The sequence below is a fragment of the Micrasema longulum genome, unplaced genomic scaffold (assembly GCF_059751315.1).
Source record: "Micrasema longulum isolate JH-2025_06_02 unplaced genomic scaffold, ASM5975131v1 h1tg001296l, whole genome shotgun sequence".
In the NCBI taxonomy this organism is placed as follows: Eukaryota; Metazoa; Arthropoda; class Insecta; order Trichoptera; family Brachycentridae; genus Micrasema; species Micrasema longulum.
In genome coordinates, this window is record NW_028278483.1 from 8,037 (window position 1) to 35,450 (window position 27,414).

General features: G+C 36.5%; 1 protein-coding gene and 1 long non-coding RNA gene across 5 annotated transcripts; one reads left to right on the forward strand and one right to left on the reverse strand.

The window, feature by feature from the left end:
- Positions 1-521: 521 nt before the first annotated feature.
- LOC148276025 (kinesin-like protein KIF12) lies at positions 522-25,744 on the forward strand. 4 transcript variants are annotated; one of them, XM_088234846.1, is made up of 11 exons: positions 522-723; positions 1,968-2,072; positions 2,146-2,425; positions 11,551-11,691; positions 11,775-11,916; positions 19,198-19,434; positions 24,088-24,206; positions 24,346-24,450; positions 25,082-25,202; positions 25,278-25,488; positions 25,561-25,744. In XM_088234846.1, exons 1-11 carry the CDS (start codon positions 563-565, stop codon positions 25,685-25,687), a joined length of 1,749 nt encoding a protein of 582 aa, XP_088090972.1. In that variant the 5' UTR covers positions 522-562; the 3' UTR covers positions 25,688-25,744. The 4 variants fall into 4 exon arrangements, with proteins under 4 accessions (XP_088090972.1, XP_088090974.1, XP_088090970.1 ...); XM_088234844.1 differs by having other exon boundaries at positions 531-723; positions 25,082-25,488; XM_088234847.1 differs by lacking the exons at positions 25,082-25,202; positions 25,561-25,744 and having other exon boundaries at positions 531-723; positions 25,278-25,475.
- LOC148276026 (uncharacterized) lies at positions 13,647-14,498 on the reverse strand. Its single transcript, XR_015823877.1, has 3 exons — positions 14,302-14,498; positions 13,993-14,183; positions 13,647-13,841 (listed from the first exon to the last, which is right to left on the reverse strand). It is a non-coding gene; the product is annotated as an uncharacterized LOC148276026 (long non-coding RNA).
- Positions 25,745-27,414: the final 1,670 nt, after the last annotated feature.

Below are 27,414 nucleotides of genomic sequence, written 5' to 3' on the forward strand. Positions count from 1 at the left end.
TTTATCCAGCATTTGGACAGAATAATAATATATAAGTAATATATGATTATATAATATGTAAGTGAAGTCAATGTAAGTAAGCCTCAGCTCGGGTCTTATCCTACTAGGCATTACTTTAAATATAAATATATAATAATATGGCACTTTAATGTTAGTTTCATACCTGTCACGTTAAAAGCCCTCTGAGCTAGAATTATTTATTAAAATTAGTTGAAAAACACGAATAAATCATTATGACGGACTTCGTGCATCGCTCTGGCTGCAGGTGCGTACATTAATCGGTCGGCGCAGCGGAAGAGCAGTGACAGAGTGCAGTGTAGCGCATCCAATAGCATAATTTATTCATTACCACCGCTTGAACCGTAGCGGGGGCGGTGGTGTGGCGACTGGCGACTGGCGACTGGCAACTGGCGACACGGTGAATAGTAGGTAAGCCAGCTTTATCGAGTATCGATCCGCGGTACAGGGCCGCGTGGCGCGTGGCGAGCGCCGAGGGTCCGCCCGGCGCGGTGGCCGCAGTCCGCGGAGAGGCACGCGAGCGGCGGCCGCGCCCCGAGCGAACATGTCCCTCCGGAGCCTGCAGCTGCTGCGCTCGCTGCCCGACCGCGGGCCCCCCCCGCCGCCGGCGCGCCCCCTGGCCCGCGGCCCCCTGTCCCGCTCGGTCGACAGCCTGTCCGGCACCCCGCCCCCGCACACGCACACCCGCCGGTCCGCCGGCGGTTGGTAAGCCAAGACTCTGACTGACTGAATATTACTACGTTTTTTCAAACTTATTTTGCATGTCGTATTAAGACAATTTTGTGTGAAATAGAACCAAAATCCTGACCGTGTGTTTCCAATTGGAATCCAGTCCAGTCATGTTGTGGTCGGCGCGTTCGCCGAACTTTCTCGAGGTGCCATGTTCGATTCCTCGTCGGATCGACATGAAACATCTCGCCACTCGGCGCGGATGATGATGATACCGTATATGCCGCGGTCAATAAAAGTAGGAACTTCATAGTTCTACAAATCTTGGTGAAACACTCATACAGTCATCATCAATTAGATTATTAATTTATTGGTATTCTCGTGTATTTAATTAAAAAAACATTTATATTGTGCCCTTTTTTCAATTTCAGTATTGCAAAACTATTTTTATTTAGATTTAATATAAATATTATATTCGCCCACAAAGGCCTGGTTGTTTGATCGTTAGTAAAAAAGTAAATGTTTTAAATGGGTATTCCTTTTGTAACGAAACATAAATATTATGATTTTAAAAATGTTACTATTATTTTAGATTTTTTACCCCTAGTATAAATGCGCGAATTGTAAAACAGCTTTGTTTTATACACGCATACTATAAATACCTTATCATTTCAATAATTAAGTGTAATCACTTAATTATTGAAATGATAAGTCATAATTGACTCGAAAAAAATCCCTCTATCCCGTTTGGAATCGAACCCTGAAACCTCGTGAACTAAAAATGATGAGATGATGTTCATCGAATGATGGGGTAATAATTCTTATAATATTATTATCGATTAGACATGGGTAGTTTTTCATGGGGGTTTTAAGTCCGCCTATTAGCGTAGTGGTTGGCGCATTCGCCTGCCACGCTCGAGGTTCCGTGTTCGAGTCCTGGCATAGTCTACCTTAAATGCGTATTATTTAAAATGTCGTTCCACACGGTCCATGCACTGGCACCTAGAGCGTGAGACGGATACCTTCACGTTCATGTAGCGGACGGTCGGAATACGCTGACTTGATTCACCAGCGCTGTGCCCGATCGGCTGCGAAGGTTGCGACTATGATGATTACGTCAATCTAACCCTCCGCAAGTTAAAAACGGAATTCCGCGATCAACTGAAATATGGTTCACACGCCACACGCCACACGCCACACGCTACCGCCGCCCCAGTTCCTCCCCGAGGTCAAGTTCGGCCGGGTGCGGTGGCGGTCGCTCACGCGCGTCCTCGTTGCAGCTCCGGCGGCAGCGGCCTCAGCAGCTCCGACGGGCCGGAGCGCAGCCTGTCCGGCGACACGCCCCAGCCGGGCGCCGGGGAGGACAACATCAACGTGGTGGTCAGGTGAGTGTCGCCGGCGCGCGTCACGCGGTGCGGGCCAACGGCGCAGTGACTGACTCCGGTGGCGTGCTTGCAGGGTGCGGCCGCTGAGCCAGCGCGAGCGCCAGGCCGGCGAGCGCTCCGTCGTGGAGTTCCCCGGGGACGGGCAGGTGCTGTGCGCGACGCCGGGCCAGAAGCCCAAGCTATTCAGCTACAACGCCGTGTTCGAGCCGGCGGCCACGCAGCAGGACGTGCTGCAGCACTGCGGCGTCACGCGCCTGCTGGAGATGGCCGTGGAGGGCTTCTCGTGCACCGCCTTCTGCTACGGCCAGACGGGCAGCGGCAAGACGCACACACTCACGGGTCCCCCTCACCTGGTAAGTCAAACGGCCTTCGAAGCTTTACAAACTACCCATCATTTAACACTGGGTACTGCGTCTACGTGCAGTTCGTAGATAGCCATATTGCCCACATGCATATTGTATATACTAAGTTATACGTGAACCTGAGTACTGAGTATTGATTATGTACGATCGATCAATCGAGCGATGCGATATAGCGAATGCGGTCAAATTTAACAACTACAAAAAAACAAAAATATATTCCAAAGAAAATTCTACGTCGAGTCTCGAGTATTTAAGACTGATAAAAATTGTTTACACTTTTCAGGATCAATAATTTGTGACCGTTTTAGGCGGGTGAAGGCATGGTGCCCACCCACCCTCCCCTCCCCCCTATACATGCATGTCCCACATTAACACGACTGTGATCAACCCACTTGGCCGAGTACCTAAAGCGAAGTGTAGTGGGTGAAAAGTGAAAGTATAGGGATATCAAAAATCAGTAAAACTCGATAAAATGTTTCATTTCTCTTGACTTAAAGACCGGGTCTTCCCGGTGTTGCGCTGTTGCGCTGTTCACCGAGACGCGTTATTATAATCGCAGTTTTCGTCCATCAAAATACGCCTAAGTACCTATGATTAATGATAATAATAATAATTCAATCGCATGCATTAATATCAACATTAACACCTCCCTAGGGGGTTGAATCCAGTCCTTGTTTACGAATATTTTGACAAACTCAAAACAAGTGTATATAATATATATATATATGTACCTCAGAGGCAGACGGATGCAAATCCAAATGTCAAATGTTCAACAAGAGTCTAAAGAATATACTTTCTCTAAGTGATTTCTAATAATTTATAGTATTAATATGTATATTCAGTATCTTAATACATTGGTTATTTCATTATAAGACTAATTATTTTTTTTAATCAATGGACACGATCATAAACTTGATACGAAAATCGAAATGTCATTTCATCAAATTCTGGATTTGCATCCATCTGCCTCTGAGGTACAAATATTTTCTCCGTATCGAAGGTAGTATCGACTTAATTTCAATTAAAATTTGTTTATTTATTTATATATACGCCCAATAGGCATTTTTAAGGACATATTTACTGTACAGACGACCTGATTCATTATTATATTTAGTTTGCTCCTGACAACTAAAGATAAATTGTACGACCCGAAGGGCTGAACCTCCTAGCATGTTGCCTGCTAGTATTCATAGGTAATTACAGTTACAAAATCTTGTTCTAGGTCTAAGTAATATAGCTCTATTTATTGCATAGAACAAAGCGTTCCTTTTGGTTTGGTTAAAATAATTTTAACAACAACCGTGTAACGGACGGTTCCGGTTTGCGCTTGCAAATCTCGACCCGAGCTAAACGTAATCCGTAGCTAACTTCGTGGTAAACGATCATATAATGGTTTTTCTCCGCATGAGCGACTCTATCAGCCAGTGGCGTGTTATTACTCCAAGGTCCTATTGGATTACTCAAGATAAACAGATCATGTTTTTATGGGTAGTTTTCGTAAAAACAAAAATATTTAACCTAAAATGCTTGTATAAAGGGCTTCATTCTTCTTTTGATATCGAGAGATATTCATCTATGTTTTTTTAGTATTTTTATTCTTTAGTAAAATCCTCGACAGTTAAGGTGAGTCTAAAGCCTTGTTTACTCGTGGACAATACAACATTGTTTTTTCCCAAGTCCACGTGCATTGTCCATTGTCCACGTGTAAACAGCAATTTGTAGGACAAGACTTTGTCTCTGGACATCGCCTTTGAGATAGACGGGCAGGCCGGGAGCAAATTATCCTCCGCGGAACAATGATTACCCCCACCACCGCGCGCAGGACTCGACCATTGTCCACGTGTAAAGAGCAATTGTAGGACAAAATCATGTCTCGGGACATCGCCACCGAGATAGACAGACAAGCTATTTCGGCGGAACAATTATTACCCCCACCACCGCGCGCGGCCGCCAGCGGGAGTTTTTTGGAAAAAGATTAGAAATCTGTGGAATTTTGAGCAACAGAATAATACGTTTTCGTTTATCAACGAGGACATTAGCAGGAATTTTACACACAAAAAAACTTAATATCTAGCAGTACCTACTATACGTATAAAATAGGTTAAGGTTTAGTAAATAAGCATAATCAGAGTATAATATATGAAAACAAGTAATACATGTTGTTGTTTTATTTTAACCTCAAATTAGTGATATGCTTTTATTTTGAATTTTCGTTCACATCGTTTTGTTAATTATTTTATTAATTAATGTTAAATTTTGAATAAACTTAAATTCTTTTTTATTATTACTATTATACTTACTTAAATCATTGCAAATGCGAGTTTATAAAATGTTAGTTTTTGTAAGTATTCGAAAAATGATCCTAGCAATATTTTTTTGTTTATTCTTACTTCTACTTAAATTCATAATTCTTAATTTTGTTTTCCTCAATACCGTGTATACCTTTGTCGTCTTATTAATATTGTGTATACATGCTATTGAATAAGAATGTGTTTTTTGCTGCCCTGAGTTCCGAAAGTCTCGAATAATAAGTCTCTGGGATACATATACTTACAGCAAGATAAATAAAAAATCTTAAAACTTGTACACCTCAAATTTTATGTATCACGAGATTTTATGCTACTACCACTGCTACTATCATCATCACGCCATTTCCTCGTCCCTACCCCTCTGTAGGCAGAGAGAATAGACCACCACACACGTCTATCCTGGCAAACATTCCTAGCTTCTTCCAAATTTATACATCTTGTCATACATGCCTTTCAGTTCTGCTTGATTTTGACATGACCAGACTTAAGATTTTGGCGTATCTGATCATGCCTCGTCTTCCTTGGTCATCCTCGTCTCACGTTACCGTTACGAGAATTTATGAATGAGCTTTTTTACTTATTATTATTTATATGTTTGAATAATTTTTACTTATTATTTATCTGTTCGAATAATAATAGATGTTTCAATAATATCTGCTTTCAGAAATTTAAAAACATAGGTAATTGAAAAATGGCCAAGTTGGGATATTTATTTTTTCGGCATGCCAACACTGGCCAACGGCCGCATCGTATTGTCCTCGTATGGACACGCACAGACAGGAGACAGGACCTTGTGACGACAGCGACTTTCTCGGCGTGAGATTGTGTCACTTGGAAGTTTTTTAATTTTTATTATTTTTTACATATTTTTAAGTTCATTTACATTTTACATAGTACTTACTTACTCTTTATAGCGAACACGACTGGTTATAACGCGGCACATTGATTGCCCAATTTATAGGGACAAACAATGTTAAAAAAAAATGCCGTGGAGGCAATTATAGCCACCGTTGGAAACCTAGGTTTCTCTGTTAAAGAATTAAAATTGAAAATTTAAAGTCTGCGGTCAACTTACCTGACTGAAGTTAAAAAAATCCATGACTCTGCGAGGTCGGGGGCTAATTCAGATGCCATGTATAAGCCAAAAATACCATGGTTTAATAAAAATGGATTCATTCATTAATTCCGTGCGATTAAAAAGAAACCCAATAAATCATATGGCACGTACATCTTTATTATGACATGTTAAATAAATAGGTATAGGTTACTCAATTCTAGTTGAGGCAAACCAATACATTCATAGACTTCCGAAGGAATATAGTGTGTGTTTATTGAACACTTAGTCCCAATTTGCACGAATCGTCTAAATCCACACGGCACGGTAAAATTAAGGTGGTTTGACATTTATTATATTATTTTGTATTTATTTAAAAATTATTCAGGGGCTACTCTTAGGGGGAAATCTAGCTAAAGTAAATCAAGTACGGATTAGTCACCTTATTGCGTTTGCCTGGCATTAAATAAATACATTTAAATAAATATAAAAAAAAAGAAGACTTTAAATGTGCCGTGTGGGTAAGCTTGAAGCCAGCCTTCTGCATTTTCCTGAAATCATAGGCATGGTAAATGGTAGGAAAACATATTTTAGTCGCATTTCCGGTAGTTTCGCTAAAAAAACGATCATTCTAGAGTTGAAGGGTCCAGCTTCGAATTTTTTTTTTGGCAAAAATGAGCGGGAAATTGGCAAAATTGGGGGCTTTCTTCTTGAGCGTAGCCTCCTAAGCCTTTTTGTCAGCCTTTTCGTTGCCAAGAATTCCGCAGTGTCCCCTTATCCAGCCGATGTACCTAGACGTTCTGGCGTCTGCATTGTAGCTTCTAGATGTCTGATCTGATGTCTATTTCAATAGTGTACCTTCTGGTGTACCACAGGGATCACACCTTGGGCCACTTTTTTTCAAATGCCTTTATTTATATTATTCAATTATGTTTCGAAAATGCCCATTACCTTTGTTTTGCTGACGATAATTTTTTTTACCTTTAAGTCAAGTGTAGAGATGATTGTGAAAAATTACAACAAGACTTATAATGCATTATTAAATTACTGTATTGAAAACAAACTTCATATCAACGTTTCAAAATGTTACAAAATATCTTTTACTCGAAATAAAAATAAAATAAAATGTGACTATATGATAAATGAAAACACAATTAGAGAAGCAAACGAAATACGTGACTTGGGAATTATTTTGGACTCAAAATTAAATTACAATAGTCATATAGAAACAATAATTAACAAGGAATACAAAATGACTGGATTTATCATGCGGCTGTGTAAATCTTTTAAAAATTTAGGTACACTTATAACGCTATACATAACATACGTACGCCCCAATTTTGAATATTGCACTGCTATCTGGTCTCCTGGTTATAAATTAAATATTAATAAAATCGATAGTGTTAAAAAAAACTCCTAAAAATACTAGAATACAAATTACATTTGCATATTCCAAATTACATAGCTTCATTAAAATGTCATAGCTTTGATTCATTAGCACACATCAGAGATATTTTTGATCACATCCTGCTTTACAAAATTGTAAATAATAAATTCGATTCCCCAGAACTCATTAGTCTGCTTATCATGTCCCCTCCAGGCCAACTAAACTCTCTGATATTTTCTATATTCGTAAAATTAAAATTAATCATCGGAAACATTCTACGATCCCTCGTATATGTGAAGTATTTAACAAAAATATAATAGTCTTGATATATTTAACACTTCATACGATATGTACAGAAGAGAACTAATAGAGAATAGACGTTTTGTCTCTTTTCTTGCTCTTCATTTATAATTCTTTTAATCATTAAATCAAATGCAATTTTCCACTCTTACTTTCCTTCAATCATCCTTCACCACTCCTTATCAATTTCCTTCTTTTCCTTCCTACTATCTCCTTGTTTTGTCCATATTTATCTTATTTTAATATTTTTACAAACTTTAAAATTTAAGCCGTCGTCGCTTTATTACAGTATTATTTAGTGAATACATATAATTGGATAGCAGGCCCTACAATGAATACATTTTATAAAGTTTTTTTATATTAATTTAACCTGTACGTCTGTTTGTATTCGAAATAAATAAAAATAAAATAGGGTTGACCGAATTTCAGTCTGTTATTGCATGGACACCAGATTTTTAGTCTGTCAATATCGTTATTTGCTTCCATCTGTTCGGTGGCTTCTTCAAAACAAAGGTTAGGGTTTTTCTGGTTGCAAAAAGTTCCACCGGAAATACGAAGCAGAAATCGCCGAGTTTCAACTTTCTCGGCGGCAGCTCTCTGACGCTATTGTAAGGTACAAAAGCTGCACCCACTTTGCCGACCAAGAGACTGCCATCTGTGAAGATCTTCAACTCGTTCCGTGCCATCCCAGGCAGGACCTGATCTTCGTAGCCGTGATCTATCGGATAGCACTCCGCTGGATGAGGAACTGAGAAATAGCCTCTCACTATAAATCTATCACTATCCCCTGATAAAACCTGCTCAGTGGCAAGTTTTGCAAGGCGAGACTCTTCTTTACCTCATATGCCTCTGTAAGATCTCTGATCCTCAGATCGAGTGGCATAAATCCACTCAAACCCTGTGCTGATACCAGGGAGATTGTTATGTATCCCTTGCATGAACTGATGGTTATTTGTCATTGGATAGAGTTTTTTCTTTCGGTTGACTTTCTTGTTGACCGCGTTCACCCGCACGCTTGAGGCGTATGTGATCAGAGGCTCTTCAGCGCCTACATTTATTCGCTGCATATCCTCCAGCGACGAGCCCCATGTAGATTTGGCGGCTCTCACGAGTTTATTTGTAATGCCCGCGGCTTGTTTACAAACACTGGCAACGTGTTTGGACCGATTAAGGTTGCGATTTATGGTAAGACTGAAAACCTTAAAGTGGCCCACGTAATTTAACTGGACTCCGTTCATGTGAATGGCTGGCTGGCGGTCCTTTCTTTTGATAAATAACATTGCTTCGGTTTTGTCTTCTGCGAATTGGCGTTTGGCTTTAGAGCCCAATGTTGTGATAATATTTAGCGCATCGTCTGTCATCCTCTTAAGTTCTGTTGTATTTCTGCCACGGCTGTCAAGAGCAGGTCGTCCGCGAAAGCCTTCAGTTTGACTCCCGAACCCAAGTCTTTCTGGAGTACATCATCTAAGATGTAATTCCAGAAGCTCGGTCTGCAGGAGGATCCCTGAGCGCATCCTGTGGTCGTCACCTTTTCGAGAGTGGCATCAAAGTGGGACATCAAAGTACTATTTGAATGTATTGGATGGCCTCAACTAGAATTGAGTTACCTAAAACACAATGTGATGATGTGACATGATCTACTTGCAAATTAAACAAATACGCCCGCACCGCAATGAGACAGGTCATAACCTGTCACGAGCAAAATGAACACGCTTTTTGCCGAACATTCGGCTGCTGAATATTCGGCGCTTTGGCCAAGAGCGTGGACGAATATTTGGTATTTGGCCAAATCACTATTCGTAGCATCTCTAATAATTATGCCGTGTGTCATTCGCACTATTTTCAACTTTCGGTATCGCATTACAGCGCCCATCATCAGTGTTATTTGTGCGGACGTAGACACAGAATTGTCCCGTGTTGCATTCGTTGTAGGCTGCCGGCTCGGCTACTCTGAAAAGTCGGCTTCTGCCGAACTCCACATAGAAACAGGACATAATATGTCACATATGTCTTTACTCAACCGTATCTCTTCGGATATCGACATCTTTCATATTAGTGAAAAAAGGTTCATAGAGGATAGCATCCTTTTTCTATAATTGCTGGGTATTTTTATTTTGCCATCTTTGTATATTTAAATTTTAGCATTAATTTATTCGTGTTATGTATGCCTTTAAATATGTTTGTAATGTACATAGGTCATAATTACATACATTTTTTAAGATATTCGAACAAACTCTAAAAGACATGCTCTCTAAGTACTTGACCGCCAATAAAATTCTTGCATGTCAACAGTACGGGTTACGAATGTTTTCAAATACGCCGCTAAATGTGCTGCTTATGACTTTGTCTCAAATCTACAAAAAAAATATATGATGGTAAATTTACTTCGGTTATTTTTATAGACTTAAAAAAAGCTTTTGATACGGTGGACCACGGGATTCTATTAAGTAAACTGGAGCATTTGGGCATAATTGGCATGCCTCTGGAAACATTTCGAAACTTTCTTACTGACAGATATTACGCGGTTCAAGTTGGTCAAGAATCCAGTGGTCTGGGTAGAAAAACTTGTGGAGTTCTGCCGGGGTCTATTTTAGGTCCACTTTTGTTCCTCATTTATATTGATGACATTACTAAGTGTTAAGGGGCACTCTTAAATTGTATGCCGATGATAATGTTATTTTCTACCATAATAGTAACCTGAAACAACTCGAAAAGATAATGGAGACAGATTTCAATAGTCTAGCTGACTGGATGAGATTAAATAAATTAAGTCTGAATGAGAACAAGCAGGGCATTCCCCTCGGAACTGGCTGTTTTAAAAAGACCAATATTACTAACTTACTTGGGACTACTTATTGACTCCAAACTTTCATGGAGCTACCAATTTGAACAGGTAAAATCGAAAATAGCATCTGTCACTGGCGTTTTGCATAGACTTCGTGGCTTGCTTCCTCACCCCGTTTATTTAGCCGTCTGCTATGCTATCTATGCATTCCCACCTACCCTATATACCTATCATGTGTTTAGGATTTAGCTAACAAAAATCAGATCTCGGAGATACAAGTTCTCCAGAATAGAGCTCTGAGAAACATTCTTGGACTGAAATGGGACTCTCATGTCAAGGATATTTCGGTAAATATCTATTTACCGAAATATCTATTTACCGAAATATCCTTGACAGACAGGTACAGACAAAAATACTTCCTTTCATGGTAATGAATGGCACTACATGACATCATCAGCACTTTTTGAATATCATAAACTTTTCTGCTCACACAAATTTTAAACACACATTTTATCATGATATTCACAACCACAATACACTAAACTCAAAAAATCGCTCATGTATTCCCTCAACGAAGTTCAGCTTGCTGACATCTCTTGAAAATATTGGGTGTTCTCACTTTAATAAACTGCTCGATGAACTAAAAAACGAAAAGTGGAATAGTAAATCTAAAAGTGTAGCAATTGAAAAATGTTACTTGAATCTATTTACTTATATATTAATAGTGTATAATACTGTGCTGTATGTTTCTAATATTATGTTTTCTTACTGTTTTGGATTGTATAAACCGATATTTCAGGGGTGGTATTCTGGATCTTTTTGTACGCGTTTTCACTTTCCTTCATATCTGGCCACACTAATAATTAAACGTTGTAACACAAAAAGTTCTTATTTCAAATTAAAAACATTTTAATACTTTTTTACAATAAATTAGTCAATTATTCATAGCATCTTCCAGTACACTGGGTAAATGTCGCGAACAGCTTTATTCCCTCGATTCAACGAGTACAGAAAATGGTGTCGATGTTCAAATGTTCACTTTTGTCTACTTGACATTCCATTTTGAAGACTTGTAATCAAATGAAATTAACAATATATTGTATCGTAAAAACAAACACAATATTTTATCGGCCAGAAATTTTTCTTTCTAACGACGCCGACGTATGAATGTATGAATATTTTTTTTAATTTTGAAGAAAACAGACACAACTTAAGTTAATACTTAGGTATTAGTACAATCATCGTGTCGGCGGAGGATATCTGATATTAGGAGTGTTGCAGTTCGACAGCCGATCCAATTTGGCCTCCGGGGAGCACGGGCTCGTGGTGCGCTCCTTCGTGCACCTGTTCCAGCTCCTGCAGCGGCGCAGCGACATACACTTCGTGCTGAAGGCTTCTTTCCTAGAGATCTACAACGAGAAGGTGAGTCTCGCGGCCCTCCCGGGGGCCCCCCGCACCCCACCGAGAGGCGTCCCCTACATCTCGCTTCGTCTCTCGATCCGCAGGTGATGGACCTGCTAAACCCGGGCAGCGCCCGCAAGCCGCTGGCAGTTCGCTGGTCGCAGAAGGCACGCGGCTTCTTCGTGGAGAATCTCTTCACGGTGGATTGTGAGCAGCTCGATGATCTATTCGCCGTTTTAGAAGAAGGTAAACTCCCTGCATAAACTAGTATAGAGATAGAGCACAAAATGCCTAACTGACCACGTAAAATTGTTTTTTATTTTTCTTTAAGTAGTATCCCGCGGCAAGTGTGTACACAATGGCGGCTTTCCTTTATGTCCACTGGGTCAATGACCCCCCAAAATTTGCTACTAATTTAAAAAATATGTACCTAAAATTTATTATAAAGAAAGCATATAATATAATGTAGTTAGGTTTTTTCAACAATTTTTTGAGTTTGTCCAAATTTTTGTAGACAAGGACTGGATTCAGGCCCATAGGGAGCTGTTCTGAGCTTCACAAACGTCAACAGATGGAAGAGTCGAGTGAACATGGAATTGTATTTTGATAAAGAGTGTGAATAAATAAATAAATATAGATGTTCAAATATATAGGTAGAATGGTAAATGTTACACAGAGCTTAAAGTAGCCACTTAGCCAATGACAGATCATTAGCCCTGTGGATGCCTGGAATTCTATATTCTCTTCTGTAAAATGTACTTTATGTCGGTTGTAAGGTGTTAATAAGGTTTCATAAAATATTTTTTAAAAATCGTTTATTCAAACATGTAAGTACCTATTAATCTTATTTTTTTATATATTTTATCACAATTTACAAAGCGCCATTTTTGTGAAAATCACCTCTCTAGAATATTATTGAGAAAAATCACGGCACGTGCCCGTCAAATCCACTATATTACTTTTATGTCGAATGCGCGTGTCATTTCTGTAACTGTCCCAAAGCTAATGTATTCTCCTTACATTTTTGCATAAGAAAGAATGAGATGAAACGTATCGTCCGTACATGAATATCGAAACGTTTCACCCAAAATTAGTTCGAACGCGAGCATTGTCCCGGTAGAGATACCAATATGAAACAAGGAATATTAAAATAACATTGATAATAGTAATACAACATTGCATCGGTCTAGACTGGAAGCGATATGATGATAAATGAATTCTTATGTATTTTACATACTCTCAATTGCAACAAATTTAGATCTAAATTTAGATCCCTAGGGAGGAAATTCAGCCAGTCTGTAAACATTTGGATATACCCAAAACATTGTTATAGTTTCCCGTCCCCTTTTACAAGATTGAAATGATTGATTGAGCTTTGTAAATTAATATTATTTAAATATATTGTTAGCTTCCTGTTTCATATGCACTAAATTCATATTGACTCTTAAAATTTAAATCCTGTATATTTTCAGTAGTTTCTTTGTGTTTTAAAAGTTAATAGTAATTTTTATTAGCGGAATTACGATGGCGACAGCTCAGAGTGAAAGATGTTTTTCGAAGTTAAAGCAATTGAGACCTTTAAAAAACGCCGGACAATGAGCCAAGATAGATTAAGTGCACTCACTATGTTATCTATCTATCTATCTATCTATATCTATATCTATATCTATATCTATATCTATATCTATATCTATATCTATATCTATATCTATATCTATATCTATATCTATATCTATATATATATCTATATCTATATCTATATCTATATCTATATCTATATCTATATCTATATCTATATCTATATCTATATCTATATCTTTGTACTCAACGTTTACAAATAATAACATCTTCAATATATTGAAAGAAAAAACTCTGTTAACTTGAGGCAAGTTTAAAGCAAACTTCCTATTTACCATCCAACAAACTTGAATGATGTTTGTTTTTTACAACAACACAAACCAAAAAAACACACGAAGCCCCTTAAAAATGTTAATATTAAATAAAATATCTTGTTATTATTACTCAGTATATTTATTTTGAATAAATAATAAAAATTACGGGCTATTTTTGCCAAGAAAGTCAGATGATGTGATGTCAGATGATGTGATGACAAATAATTCATGTCAATTGACTAGAGATCAGAGTCCGGTGCATTCTTTTGTCTCTCAACTCTGAAATAAATAAATAAAACTGTTTTATGACTCACTAGATTTTCGACTAGCGGGATTTCTCATGGTAAAAAGTATCCGATATTCAAATCAAAATTTGATGCAACAAAGGGAAAACATTTTGGGAAGGACATATGGAAGTCTAGGTATTTACTGGGCTTATGTACTGTCATTGGCTGGTTGAAGTGGCCACTTTACAAACTGTGTAACATTAAGCGTTCTGCCTATGTTTAAACATCTTCATTTCTTCAACTCTTTCATCTGTTAACTTTTGTGAAGTATAAGAGCCTCTGGGGTTAAAGTATTGGTTTATTATATCGATATATTATCAACAGCCTTTTCGTTCTGTAAATAAAACATAATTCAATTCAATAATAGTATAATGTTTGTGATATTTAATAATCAATCAGTTTAAACTATTGTAAGCATTATGCAGTGGATGAGATATTAATATCATACTTACTTTTAAAGAGCTCTTGACAAGACGGTTTTGTTGAGTGACAGTGCAACAAAAACTCATTTTTAATGTTTTTTTCCTAAGTGGCATATTAATAGTTTATCCTTTAAACAGAGTATTAGCACTTCGACAATACTAAAAGTTTTAAAATCGCCGGAAAAAAGTCCAATGACAAATGCGTAATTACAGAACCGCGCATTTAAAATGACATGAAACCCACGGACAAAAACGGTGAAATATATAATTTTTCTGTGACTTTGATAGTATTGCCAATCTGAATGTTGTTTGGAATTAACCATTTTTTTGGATATTTGTCATGCACTAATTTAATTCGGCGGCCTCCCTGGTGTAGTAGTTAAGACATTTGGCTCACACATGGAAGGTTCTGGGTTCGATTCCTGGTGAGAACTTAAAAATTAAATGTGATTTTCTTAAGGCTGGACGTACTGTGCTGTAATTCACCACTGTAATTGGGCCTCACGGCCTGTTGTGGTGCCAAAAAAAAAATCGGTCTTGTAGAAAAGTCCTGGGATTAAATATAACAGTTTAAATAAAAAAAATAAAAAAAGGAATTCTCTCCATATTTTTATGTATATGGCAATGTGTTGATCATCACTATATGACTTTCGGATTCTGAAATACCATTCTTGACATAACAAGATTCCAGCAAGTTTTGTCAAAGCTTGTCTCTTTAAATTTGTCATAGCAATATTCCAGCAACTTTTGATAAAAACTTGTCGCGTCAAATTTTCCTTTTCAACCTTCCATCAATCTTAAATCAAGTTTGTACCAAGTTTCACTGCTATCTGGGTAGGTACCTACATATCAATGAAAAGTATTATCCGGAAAGTTTTTGCACACTCTCACAATACAGATTATTATTTATTTACTGACGGACTTATACAGTCCATTGCAAAAAGGGTAAACACATTTTCTTATACTAAATACGGGTACAAATAAAATAAAATACAACGAAATCATTTTTTAAGCCAGGCCAAAAAAAAATAAGACAAGATCTGGTCTATCTTAGTTTTTTCTCTTCTTTTGGTTTCGAATTAAATGTCAAGGTCCGTGACCTCGAAACACGGCTTACGATTAAAGAATTACTAAATTCGCGTTGGGCATGGGTTGAGTGCCATAATTTTAGAGAGCTCAGGGTAAATCACGCTCTAAATTTTCTTAATTAACACATATTCCTATATTTTCTACATGGATTATTGGTAATAGAGTAGTGCTTTTTGCATGATTTTGATTTGAGCGCGACGATGCCCCTTAGCCAATCGTATGAGGAGAGAAAACGAAAAACTAACCCTTATTACGAATATATAATATAAGTTTTTTTTCTTTTATTCGAACAGTTTTTGCACATTTTTACGACACAATCAGGCATTTTTCTTTTTATTTATTTTGGTTTCGAATTTAATGTCAAGGTCACGTAAAAACCTGGCTGGTGGATTAAGAATGACCAAATATGCGTCGGTCATGAGTTGAGTGTCATAATTTTAGAACGCTCACGGTAAAAAGTGGTCTGACTTTTATTCATCAACACGTATTCCCGTATTTTCTCCACGGAATATGGCACTAGAGTAGAAATTTTTGCACGATTTTAATTTGAGTATTACGAGGCCTCTTAACTAATAAAATAAACAAAAAACGAATGCTAAACCAACAGGCTTAGATGTTTCGCGATCAGACTGTTTTTCATAAGCACGTATTCCCGTATTTTCTCCCTGGATTATGGCAACAGAGCAATGATTTTTGCACAATTTTGATGTAAGCACAACGAGGCCTCTTAGCCATGAGGATAACGAAACGAAACGAACGAAAAAATTACCCATATTACCAATTTATAAATAGCTCAAAAAAGGAATAATAAATAACGTGTGTCCTTATTTACAAAATAACTTTTGTTGAACCAGCTCATAGCAGGCAAGCAAATGTTCGTGAATAAAAAAAAATTGTTTTGGAATTCGACCATAAACAAGTACCTAAGTGTCTACTTAAATTCAATATTTGAATATCAATAGCTTTTAGTTTTGGAATTCAATCATAAACAAGTACCCTTTTCAATGAAAAGTCTTTTTCCTTTAGTTCGAATAGTTTTTTCACGCTTTCACGACACAATCAAGCATAGTTCTTTTCATTTAAAGACAAATAATCAATTAAATTTTAACTGCAATATACAAACAAGAAATATAAGAGCGTTAAACAATTAAGTTTTAGTTTTGTATAAAAGTACCGCAATAAATTTTTACAATTCACCTTCTAATGACCTAAAAAATGTACAAAACAATATATACGTACTTAAAAAACACCTGAATACAACAGTTCTTACAGCCCGATTAAGTGATATGTGATGTCATTTTATCGACTTTTTATTAATACTATTGTGTCATTATAAATTATATCCCCTCATACCAGCACTTTTGCTGATTGGGAATTATTCGTACAAATAAAATATGTAATTTTACGAAAAATGTAAAGTTAAAACGATGTATTTTTGTAATTTAATTTTTGTTTCTAAATTAATGTCAAGCACACATCAAAACACGGCTGGTGATTAAAGAATGACTAAATTCGCGTTGGGTATGAGTTGAGTGTCATAATTTTAAAAGGCTCAGGGTAAAACGCGGTCTGACTTACGTTAACACGCATTCACGTATTTTCTCCATAGATTGTGACACTAGAGTAGTGATTTTTGCACGATTTTGATTAGAGCACAATGAGGCCTCTCAGCCAATCACATGTGGAGATAAAACGAGAAACAAACCCTTATTACGAATAGGTATGTAAATATGTCAATAAAGTCCGAAATAAATAACGTGCGTAATTGATTGCGAAAAAAATGTTTATTCAACCAGCTAATAGCTAATTCATGCAAGTCAACGTTCGGGCAGGACAACGTCTGTCGAGTCCGCTAGTCTTTACTAAAAACAAAACAAAACACATAGGTAGTATTGGGAATATTAACGAAGATAGATTTTAAAATAATTAATCAAAACTACTGCACGGGGAGGTGCTGCTACCAGTGGCTGTTGTAGTAAACTCTGGAAAAAATGATCTAAACACAATAATACGGTGATTTGTCGTCGGAGTCGATTTATTGCCGTGCAGTATTTCAATTGTATGCCTGTTCTACAATGTTTTACCCTTTTTGCTTGTGAGTCTATGCTATTTACACTGTTTTTAAATACCGTGTCCTGGATCATTGGCAGAAACAAAATGAAAAAGGTGAAGTATTTTCTTGCTTTGAGATCAGATTTTTTATATACTAGAAGGCGTATACCGTCACCTGGGGTCCTATTCTGAACCACTCTCGCAGGACGAATAAACGTTTTACTCTTGTATTTTGTATGTAAATACACGAGATAATACGACCGCGAGACCGTTTGGATTGCCAGCTCTGGGGTGGTATTCTGAACGCAAAAGCGCGCGTAGAAAACGCATTTTTAACGCGTATTTACTTACTAAATACACGCTTGTTGAGCGATCTCTTCGCGCGCAATCCCGTTCAGAATACCAACCCTCGGAATAGGAGGGTTTTATGTTATCATCATATAATACGTATAACAATATATAACGACTATATGAATGGATCAGGATCAGGCAGATAGATAAAAAAGTTTTTTATTTGTAAGTTTTTATATGATTTTAGTAATTAAACACATAAGTTTATTATATATTTTAGGGCATGTTTCAAAATAATGTCAAATGCTTCCCTCGTAACGAGACACTCTAGACGCATTTACAACTTTAAAATGGTATTGATTGTCGCCTAATCAACTGATTTATAACATAATTTTACCAGCAGTCATTGTTTGATTATTTAGCAAGTATGTTTTTAAAAATTATTATTTCCATTATTGAATAACGAAATGAATTCTAACGAGAATCTAGTCGTTTTAAACTTGTCTTGGCGGCCTTTCATTTGATCTTTACATATTTTGTATAATACCCCAGTAGTCAGAAACGGAATGGATTCAACGAGAATCCAATTTCTTAAAAATTGTCTTGGTGGCCTTTTATCCAATATCTTTATATTTTTTTATGGAAGTTTAGAATATGAGTAAAAAAATTCATCAAAGTTCCAAGGGTGTATTCTAATTTTTCTTATATTTCACATGTTTCACATAGGTACTATACAATATTTCAATTTGTGTCACGAGTCACAACACTTTTTTTTTATTAAATCATACAATTTTTTTTGTACTCCCGGGAGTTACAACAAACTCACTTTGGGACAGAATAATATTAACATAAAGGTATGGTAATAATAATAATAATAATACAATTAATAATTACTTTTAAGTCACAATCTGTCCAATTTTCTCATCCGTATAAAAGAGAATTTAAATTGTAATGTTCTTCGCTTAGTAAATATCTAAGAGTAATAATACGCCACTGGCTAATAGAGTCGCCCATACGGAGAAAAAACATTATGTGATTATCAACCACGAAGTAAGCTACAGTTTACAGTAATACAACGGGCCGCATGTTCTCAGTTCGAGAATTGAAAGCGCACACCGAAAGCGTCCGTTACACGTTTGTTGTTAAACTAAAAGACAGACCAAAAAATTGGCACACTTTTGTTCTATACAATAGAGCTAATGGGTTTCTCTAGCGAATCATTACTCTGAGATAAATATGCACTACCTACATAACAGTACAAGCGCGTATTCGGATATTTATGTTGACTTTTATGTTTATTTTCGTCCTTTATTTTTATTTTACATCCCAAACTATCCCGGAAATTATAACAAAGGACAAAAATATACACGATAGTTTTGCAGATATTCAACACAAATATCCGAATGCGCGCTTGTACGAATATCACCGTGAGTCATTGTATATACCGTCAGTGTTCAAGAACAAAATTAAAGTAAAGGTTTGTCGCGGAGGTAGGTATGAGAAATCGAGCCGTGGGGTCCCACAGCATGAACGAGCACTCCTCGCGGAGTCACACCATCCTCACGGTGCACATCGGCTCGGAGCAGCCGGCCGAGGGGGGCGTGTTCCTTAGCCGGCGCGGGAAGGTGAACTTCGTGGACCTGGCGGGCAGCGAGGTCACCAAAAAGACGCACAGCCAGGGAAAGACGCTCGAGGAAGCCAACAACATTAACAAGAGCCTTATGGTGCTCGGTGAGAATGCTTACCAACTATGTTCCGCATGTTACCTGCCCACTTACTTTTCCTCCTAGTTACTAGTTACCTAGCCTGCCCTTCAGATCCGCGCCGTGGCCAGTGCGAATATTAATGTGAATGCATCTTTAACGACATCGCACAATAGGTTCTTTTCGAATAAACAGTATGGCCCTGGCTCATCTGACCAGCCGTTGTCAAATGAAAATATATAAAAAATATACCGACAAAAAACATTAAAAACAATATTTCGAGTATATCCAAATGTTTGCAAACTTACTGGATTTATGTCGTTACACAGTGTGTACTTTACACTTTGGCCACTTTGGCCACTTAAACCAGCCAATGACAAGTGATAAGCCCTGTACATGCGCAGACCGACCATCCATATTACCTTCTCGAAATGTTTTTCCTTTCTGTTGCAACAAATATATACAAAAATGTATTAATAAAAATAAAATCATTTTAATCATAAAAACAATGAGTCGCGCCACGCGCCGCACCGCTCAACGGTAGTCCTGTATGTAGTCCTGTAACGGGACCTATATTGATGTCCGAATTATGATGTGTCATTGCAGGTAGTTAGTGACTAATAGCCAAATTAACTGAAAGTATAAAAACTATCTAGGATTCCTAAAGGGTTCATTTGTATTTCAGCATCGAAAGTGAGTTCATCCAAGAAAGTGCTAATTATTGTAATCAGTGCGCTTTTTAGTCACCGTTCTATATTTCTCGGAATTAGGAATTAATGTGTGTTTTTTGTGATGGAAATTCAAGTTGAAGGTATGTTTGATAATTTTTATATACTTTGAAGCGTAAATGAATAGTTGTTTTTGATTAGTGTCCCTGCTACATAATGCACAAATTTTGTTTAAATTTTAAATTTTATTTTTGTTTCCATAAACTTTTAACTATTTTGACCCGCTCTGCCCCCAGTCTTATTTACTTCATAATGTTCATAAGAACATTTAATTTATTATATATACATTTTTATCTGCACAACTCTGCTCCGGGGTTTGATATGAGCCATACACTCCGTACATTACACACGCATAAAAAATTTAAGGAAAATTACATGCCTGATTTTTTTGTAATTTTTTTTTTAGGATCTCTTTACAAGTGTTTATTTACGCGGATGCACTTGTTTGACATTTGGCTAGCTAAAAATGTGGAAAAAACGCCATACTTTACATGTGTTGGCCGAACAATTACCCAATGAAGAAAATATCGACACAAATAACTTGAAAAATCGTAGTGATTACTTATGCAAAAAAACGAAGTATTCGATGCAATGTGCCCGTTCAAAACCAAAAATGGTCGGTAAATATTCTGATTGGTTGAATCGTTAAATGTGACAGAAGAATGCGACCTTTTGCGATCCATGCAACGTACAGAGGGAGTCCAGAAGCAGCTACAAGAGATGCCGTTTTCAAATGATCCGACACAGGAAAAAAACGTAGAAGATTAGCAACTTTATCAAAGGTACACGATTCTGCCGTAAATATTTTATAAAATTACTCCGATCGATTAGATTTATTATTATTAGATTTAATACATCTTTTTCACAAGTCAGTACTGACGAAGTAGTAGGTACCTATCTCTCAACTGATCAACAACTAGTTCAGGAATATCCATGGTGCTACTTGCCATATTTTGTCCATAAAATACTTATTCATGGGTCTGAGGAGATTGAGCATGCATTATTATCTAATGGAGAGTTATCTGAGGAAGCAGCGGAAACGGGCAACAAAAATATTAAGCTTTATAGGCGCGACAACACACGAAAAATGTCACGCACTTCATCGAATAGGTACCGATAAAGATATCGCGTATATGTAAGAACATAGACTTCTTCTTACTTCAGATCCCTTAATTTCAAGCCTTAGGAATTTGCCTCGTAAGGAGAAGTCTATATTGTCCAAAGAGGTAGATATTAGAATTGTTTTGTGTTAATTTATTTTTTTTAAGTGCAACTAATAGTTTTTAATAAGTTTTTTTGAAAATGTAGATTTTTGTAAATATTATGTGTTAATTTTTTATTTTTTTTTAAATGACTACACCCATACTAGATTTTTCATAAACCGTTACTTTTTTGTATGTTTAGTTTTATATTTGTACTCTTTCGCTATGTATTTTTGTGTCGAAATGTAATTTTTGTGTACCTACTAAATAAACCGATATATTAAGAAATTATAAGGTTTTTATGAGTTTATACTAAGCATCACCCAGATAGCAATTTAAACTTGCCTCAAGCTTGTATCAAGTTTGAAGTATCAAGAGTTCAAGCTTGACCCAAGTTTGAGATTGCAACTCTGTAAGCTTGAGGCAAGTTTAAAGCAAACATCCTAGTTACCATTCAACAAACTTGCATGATGTTTGGATTTATTTAGCAAAAAAAAAACAAAAAACAAAAACAAAAAATACAAAAAAAAAACAAAAAAATTGAAAAAAAAACAAAAAACACGAAGCTTCTTAAAAATAATAATATTAAATAAAATATCTTGTTATTTTTACTCAGTATATTTATTTTGAATAAATAATAAAAATTACGGGTTTTTTTTGCCAAGAAAGTCAGATGATGTGATGACAAATAATTCATGTCAATTGACTGGAGATCAGAATCCGATGCATTCTTTTGTCTCTCAACTCTGAAATTAATAAATAAAACTGTTTTATGACTCACTAGCTTTTCGACTAGCGGGATTTCTCATGGTAAAAAGTATCCGATATTCAAATCAAAATTTGATGCAACAAAGGGAAAACATTTTGGGAAGGACATATGGAAGTTTAGGTAGTTACTGGGCTTATGTACTGTCATTGGCTGGTTGAAGTGGCCACTTTACAAACTGTGTAACATTAAGCGTTCTGCCTATGTTTAAACATCTTCATTTCCTCAACTCTTCCATCTGTTAACTTTTGTGAAGTATAAGAGCCTCTGGGGTTAAAGTATTGGTTTATTATATCGATATATTATCAACAGCCTTTTCGTTCTGTAAATAAAACATAATTCAATTCAATAATAGTATAATGTTTGTGATATTTAATAATCAATCAGTTTAAACTATTGTAAGCATTATGCAGTGGATGAGATATTAATATAATACTTACTTTTAAAGAGCTCTTGACAAGACGGTTTTGTTGAGTGACAGTGCAACAAAAACTCATTTTTAATGTTTTTTTCCTCAGTGGCATATTAATAGTTTATCCTTTAAACAGAGTATTAACACTTCGACAATACTAAAAGTTTTAAAATCGCCGGAAAAAAGTCCAATGACAAATGCGTAATTAAATAACCGCGCATTTAAAATGACATGAAACCCATCTCTTTAAATTTGTCATAACAATATTCCAGCAACTTTTGATAAAAACTTGTCGCGTCAAATTTTCCTTTTCAACCTTCCATCAATCTTAAATCAAGTTTGTACCAAGTTTCACTGCTATCTGGGCATTGTTGTATATTTTTTTTTCCTATTTTATTTAACTATTAAACCATATATTTCAATCAAAATTAGTTGTTTTTTATCCGAAATTAGTCATTCTTATGAAAAAGTTTTTTTTTTTAATACAGTAGCATTTGCTTTGAATGTTTATTACAACAGCAAAAGGCTATGACCGCCCCTCCATAGACGCAGAACCACCGTGCGCTCGGGAGACTCCCTGCATCGACCATGGCAGGTAGGTACCTACTGAAGCGTGGTTCCGAACCGTTGACGTATAATGTATAGGTAATACATAGGCATGCCCTCTAGAATTATTTTTTTTAAAAAGCAGTGACATGAAAACGTACCCATAGTAGTAACTTAGTAAAGTACTGTTAAATTATCCAAGGCTGCATTCAACGAGCATGTATATGCTACCAAAAATTGAAAGGTACCTACTCATTTTTGGTAGGTACTTATGATTCGGTTATAAGCTTAAACTATACCCTGTCTGCGTAATCTATAAGTGTGAAAGAAATACAATTAATTATATGAATCATAAACATATAAAAAAGTTTGTATTTTAACGTTAACAATCAGCATTAGTTTATGGTGGATCCCTATAAGGTTCTTTCCTTGAATTCCTTATATTTTAATATAAAACATAGACATGCCCTGAGCCTTAAAAATGATGATATTCAACTCATGCCCAACGCGTCTTAAGTTGCCTGACAAAAATGCCTACTCATGTCATGAAAACGTGTAAAAACCTTTCGAATAAACATTATAAAAAGGATTGTGTAACTTTTCATTGGTAAATATTTGTTCATGAGTGATTAACAAAGCTTATAACAATTAATATTCAAATATAAATATAATTTTTTGTAAACGGCAATTTCGAAGCTCTTGCTTGATGTGATGTGATGCACCGATAGGGATAAGTTTTTAAAATATAATAAAAGTGAGTTAATATTATCTTTTTGTTTTGTAAAGCATTTATTTATCTGGAAATATTATTAGATAACTTTATATAATATTCATTGGATTTTTTAGAAAAACTCGTAAAGCATTTTAACAATATTTATTCATAGATGATTTCCATTTATATAATTATTGTTATTCTAACTCTTCTCGACTGGCCTCTAAAACATTAAAACCTTACGAAGACACCTGCTTTACTCCGGCCCCTCCAACACTAAACTTTATATTTTATTTATGGACGTTCTTGTTCCAGGATACTGTATAGCGTCATTGAGTGATTCAAAACGCAAGAGCGGTCATATTCCATACCGAGACAGTAAACTCACCAAGCTACTGGCGGATAGTCTCGCTGGCAGTGGAGTCACGCTCATGGTTAGAAATGCACATTTCAACCCATTGTCATTCTGCTGGCAGTGGTTATTAATGACTCTTATATCCTCACTGACTACACACCGATGTGCTAGCAGCTGTGGCTCGCTTCTGACTCTTTACCTTTACCGTCTCCTTACAGATTGCGTGCATTTCCCCGTCCCAGTCTAACTCGAGCGAGTCCAGTAACACCCTCCGGTATGCTGCGAGGGCAAAAAGAATCAAAACTAGGCCAGTAGTAAAAATGGTATGCCCTTTCATCATTTAAAAAAATATATATTTAAATATAGAGAAAACCATATCAACGGTAAAAAAGCGAAGGTACTGATGCGCCGCTATAACCCATATTGAGTAATATAAACCACTTTTCTCCGAATTTTCCGCTGGACCGCATGGATATAGGACATCTGTATGTACCGATTTTTCCGACTGTTATATTTGTAAATACTTACTTTTAATTTAGGTTATTATTAAGTAATTACAAATGAAAATCTCCACTAGCAATCCCCAAAGTATCTCGGAGGGATAGTCTTCAAAAATGATATATTTTATATGTAAACTTATAATATAAGAAATCACTGATTTGAGTCTACTGAACACATTATTTTATTTTTACAAATATAAAAATAAAAATTTTGTGACAATTGTTTCGCCTTGTTAGAGCATTTTCAAATGAATGCGAATTTGCGGACACCTCGAGTCGTAAGAAAAAACTCGGCACACACTCTTAACAATTAGCGGCAATTGGCACCATTGGCCCTGTCAATTTGGCACATTTACATTTATCTGGCTTTATTGTATTTACATTATTCCGTTAAGTTACTATGAAAAAGTTAATAAATATATTTATTAATATTATTTCTGATCAATAATTATAGGATCCTAGAGATGCCCTTATTTTGCGTTTGAAGAGAGATGTGGACGCCTTACAGATAGAAAATGACCATTTGAAATCTGTTCTCCACTACCACGGAGAGCCGGCGGCCCTCGAGTCAGCCGGTGAGTGTTGTCATATGCCCACTGGTGACTGTACGCGCCGGCCTGTATTCACACAATCCACCCTTCCTGCTGCAGGTCCCCGTGCAGCCTCCACGCCACCCGTGGAGCTTGAGCTCCTGGAGGGCGCCGAGCTGGCGGACCTGACGCGCCTCTACATGCGAGACAACCGCCAGCTGCGAAGGGACAACTCCGAACTCTTCTCCACCAGGGAAGCTCTGCTGCGCGACCAGGAGATACTGTGTCGGGAAAACGAAAGGCTACTCAAGAAGCTGGAGGATGTAAATTCGTAAGTTGTCTTTATTTTGTCACGAAAAGTGAATAGATATAATCCAGTTTCAAGTGGACTCATCGGTTTTAGGGTTTGCTGCCGCTCCCCCATCATCCCGGCGCGACCGACCCTATCCTCAGACCTGCTGGGCATGTCCACGGTGCACACTCCCGGCTCTCCGCCCAATGTGTGGACGAACCCCCGCAACTCCAGCTGAAATCCCCAGCCGGCTCCTTTAGAAAGTGTTAATAAAATGTATATAATGTTAACTACACATTCTTTTTCCTTTCTCCGCCTACCTCGTACATTATTTAATGTTTTGCTAATTTAGAAAAGTTGGCTGAATAAGAGAGATTCAATTTAATTGGATATCATAATGAGAGAAATCTGTTTCAGCGAACCTTCTAGCGAGAACAATATAATAAATATATTTACATGTTCAAGAAATAAAATACAATATTCTCGTTAATATTTTATTTCACCGGGGAACACAATTTTAATCGAGTTAAATCTGAGACTAGTTTTTGACCAACTTTTGGCGTCTGAATCCAAAAATAACCCCGGTTGTTTTCTATCAGGTCAGCTTTTTATGTTACAGGATACCCTCTCTTTGTCCCAAAAATTGTACAAGATATGCATACAAAGTAAAATAAATGAAAAAATTCTCAATATTCTGTTCACAGAGAATCATTTTATTCATACAATGTTACTGTAAGTCAAATTGTGTTCATATAAATAGTAAAATTATTTTACCAAATGCAAAACAAACATATGTAGGTAATAAATTTCACTTACAGCTTCGCTTTGAGTTAACAAAGAACAATCACTATTCAATAATTGTATTATAGGCTGGAATTCTCAACTCCTCTATTAAACTATATATACAATGTACATTACGAAAGTATTCAGCAGCACTTTCTCTTGATCGAAAATAGGATACCTTAGCTCCCTTTTCAAGCAAGTTTTTCTTGTTTAGTCTTGATGTTAAGAGTTCTGAATCCTTTTTGGATAGTCCCAAATCTCATATCAAATCATTGAACTTATGCTTATCAAATCCCTTATGAACGAAACCATCTTCAATTTCAAAATATGCATTGTTGGTGTCACTTCGATATTTTCCATACTTGTATTCCTCTATTTCAAAAGAGCCTGACAAATGCATCGATGTTTGTCGCTTGACTGGGAATGGTAAACCCCCACATATATACATTGGGTCTGTTTAAGCACTTAGGATGCAAAATGATAGACAGATATTATCTAAAGGAAAGGAAAGAAGTACATTTGTAAATAAAAAAAATAATCGTCGTGAGAGTCGTCAAACTACGATAATCTGTAGAGAAAAAAAAAAATGTGAACTACAGTTTTGAAATCAGCATGTCCATTTTACTCAAAAACATTGCTGTACTATAAAGTCTTTATGTACGGACATTGTTAATTTATACAATTCATAGGGGTAAATATTACATTATAAGAACAGTTAAAAACATTAAAAAAGAATATTGGCTTGAGTTAACAATACGACAAAAACAGGTCATTGGATAATTAAGACCATAGTTTGTTCTATGCTGATCGATAAACAGTACTTCATTCTTTCTCAACCTACAAGTCGGAATATATAATTTTACCTGTCCCAGTAATAATGGCAAATCAATTATACCATTTAGAATACCGAACATATATATAGTCAATATTAGTTCTACGTTTTTGTAGACTAGAAATATTTAACATTGACTCTATATCAACATAAGAATAATTACCTTTCTCTAGTCCAAGCATCCACCCCACTTTTCAAAGCGAGCGATGTTGGACTGATTCAATGTGATTTATACAATTCACATAGAATGGAGATCAAACTGCAGAGGCATATTCTAGAAGAGGGCAAACAGTGGAGCAATGAAGAGTTTTGATAGTGCGGACATTAGTCAAATCAGAGGATATTCTGTA

Coding starts and splice junctions, on each gene's coding strand:
- LOC148276025 (XM_088234844.1), top strand. CDS start 563: ATGTCCCTCCGGAGCCTGCAGCTGCTGCGCTCGCTGCCCGACCGCGGG. Junction 11,917..19,197: donor ATTCGCCGTTTTAGAAGAAG/GTAAACTCCCTG, acceptor TCGCGGAGGTAG/GTATGAGAAATCGAGCCGTG. Junction 24,451..25,081: donor CTAGGCCAGTAGTAAAAATG/GTATGCCCTTTC, acceptor CAATAATTATAG/GATCCTAGAGATGCCCTTAT.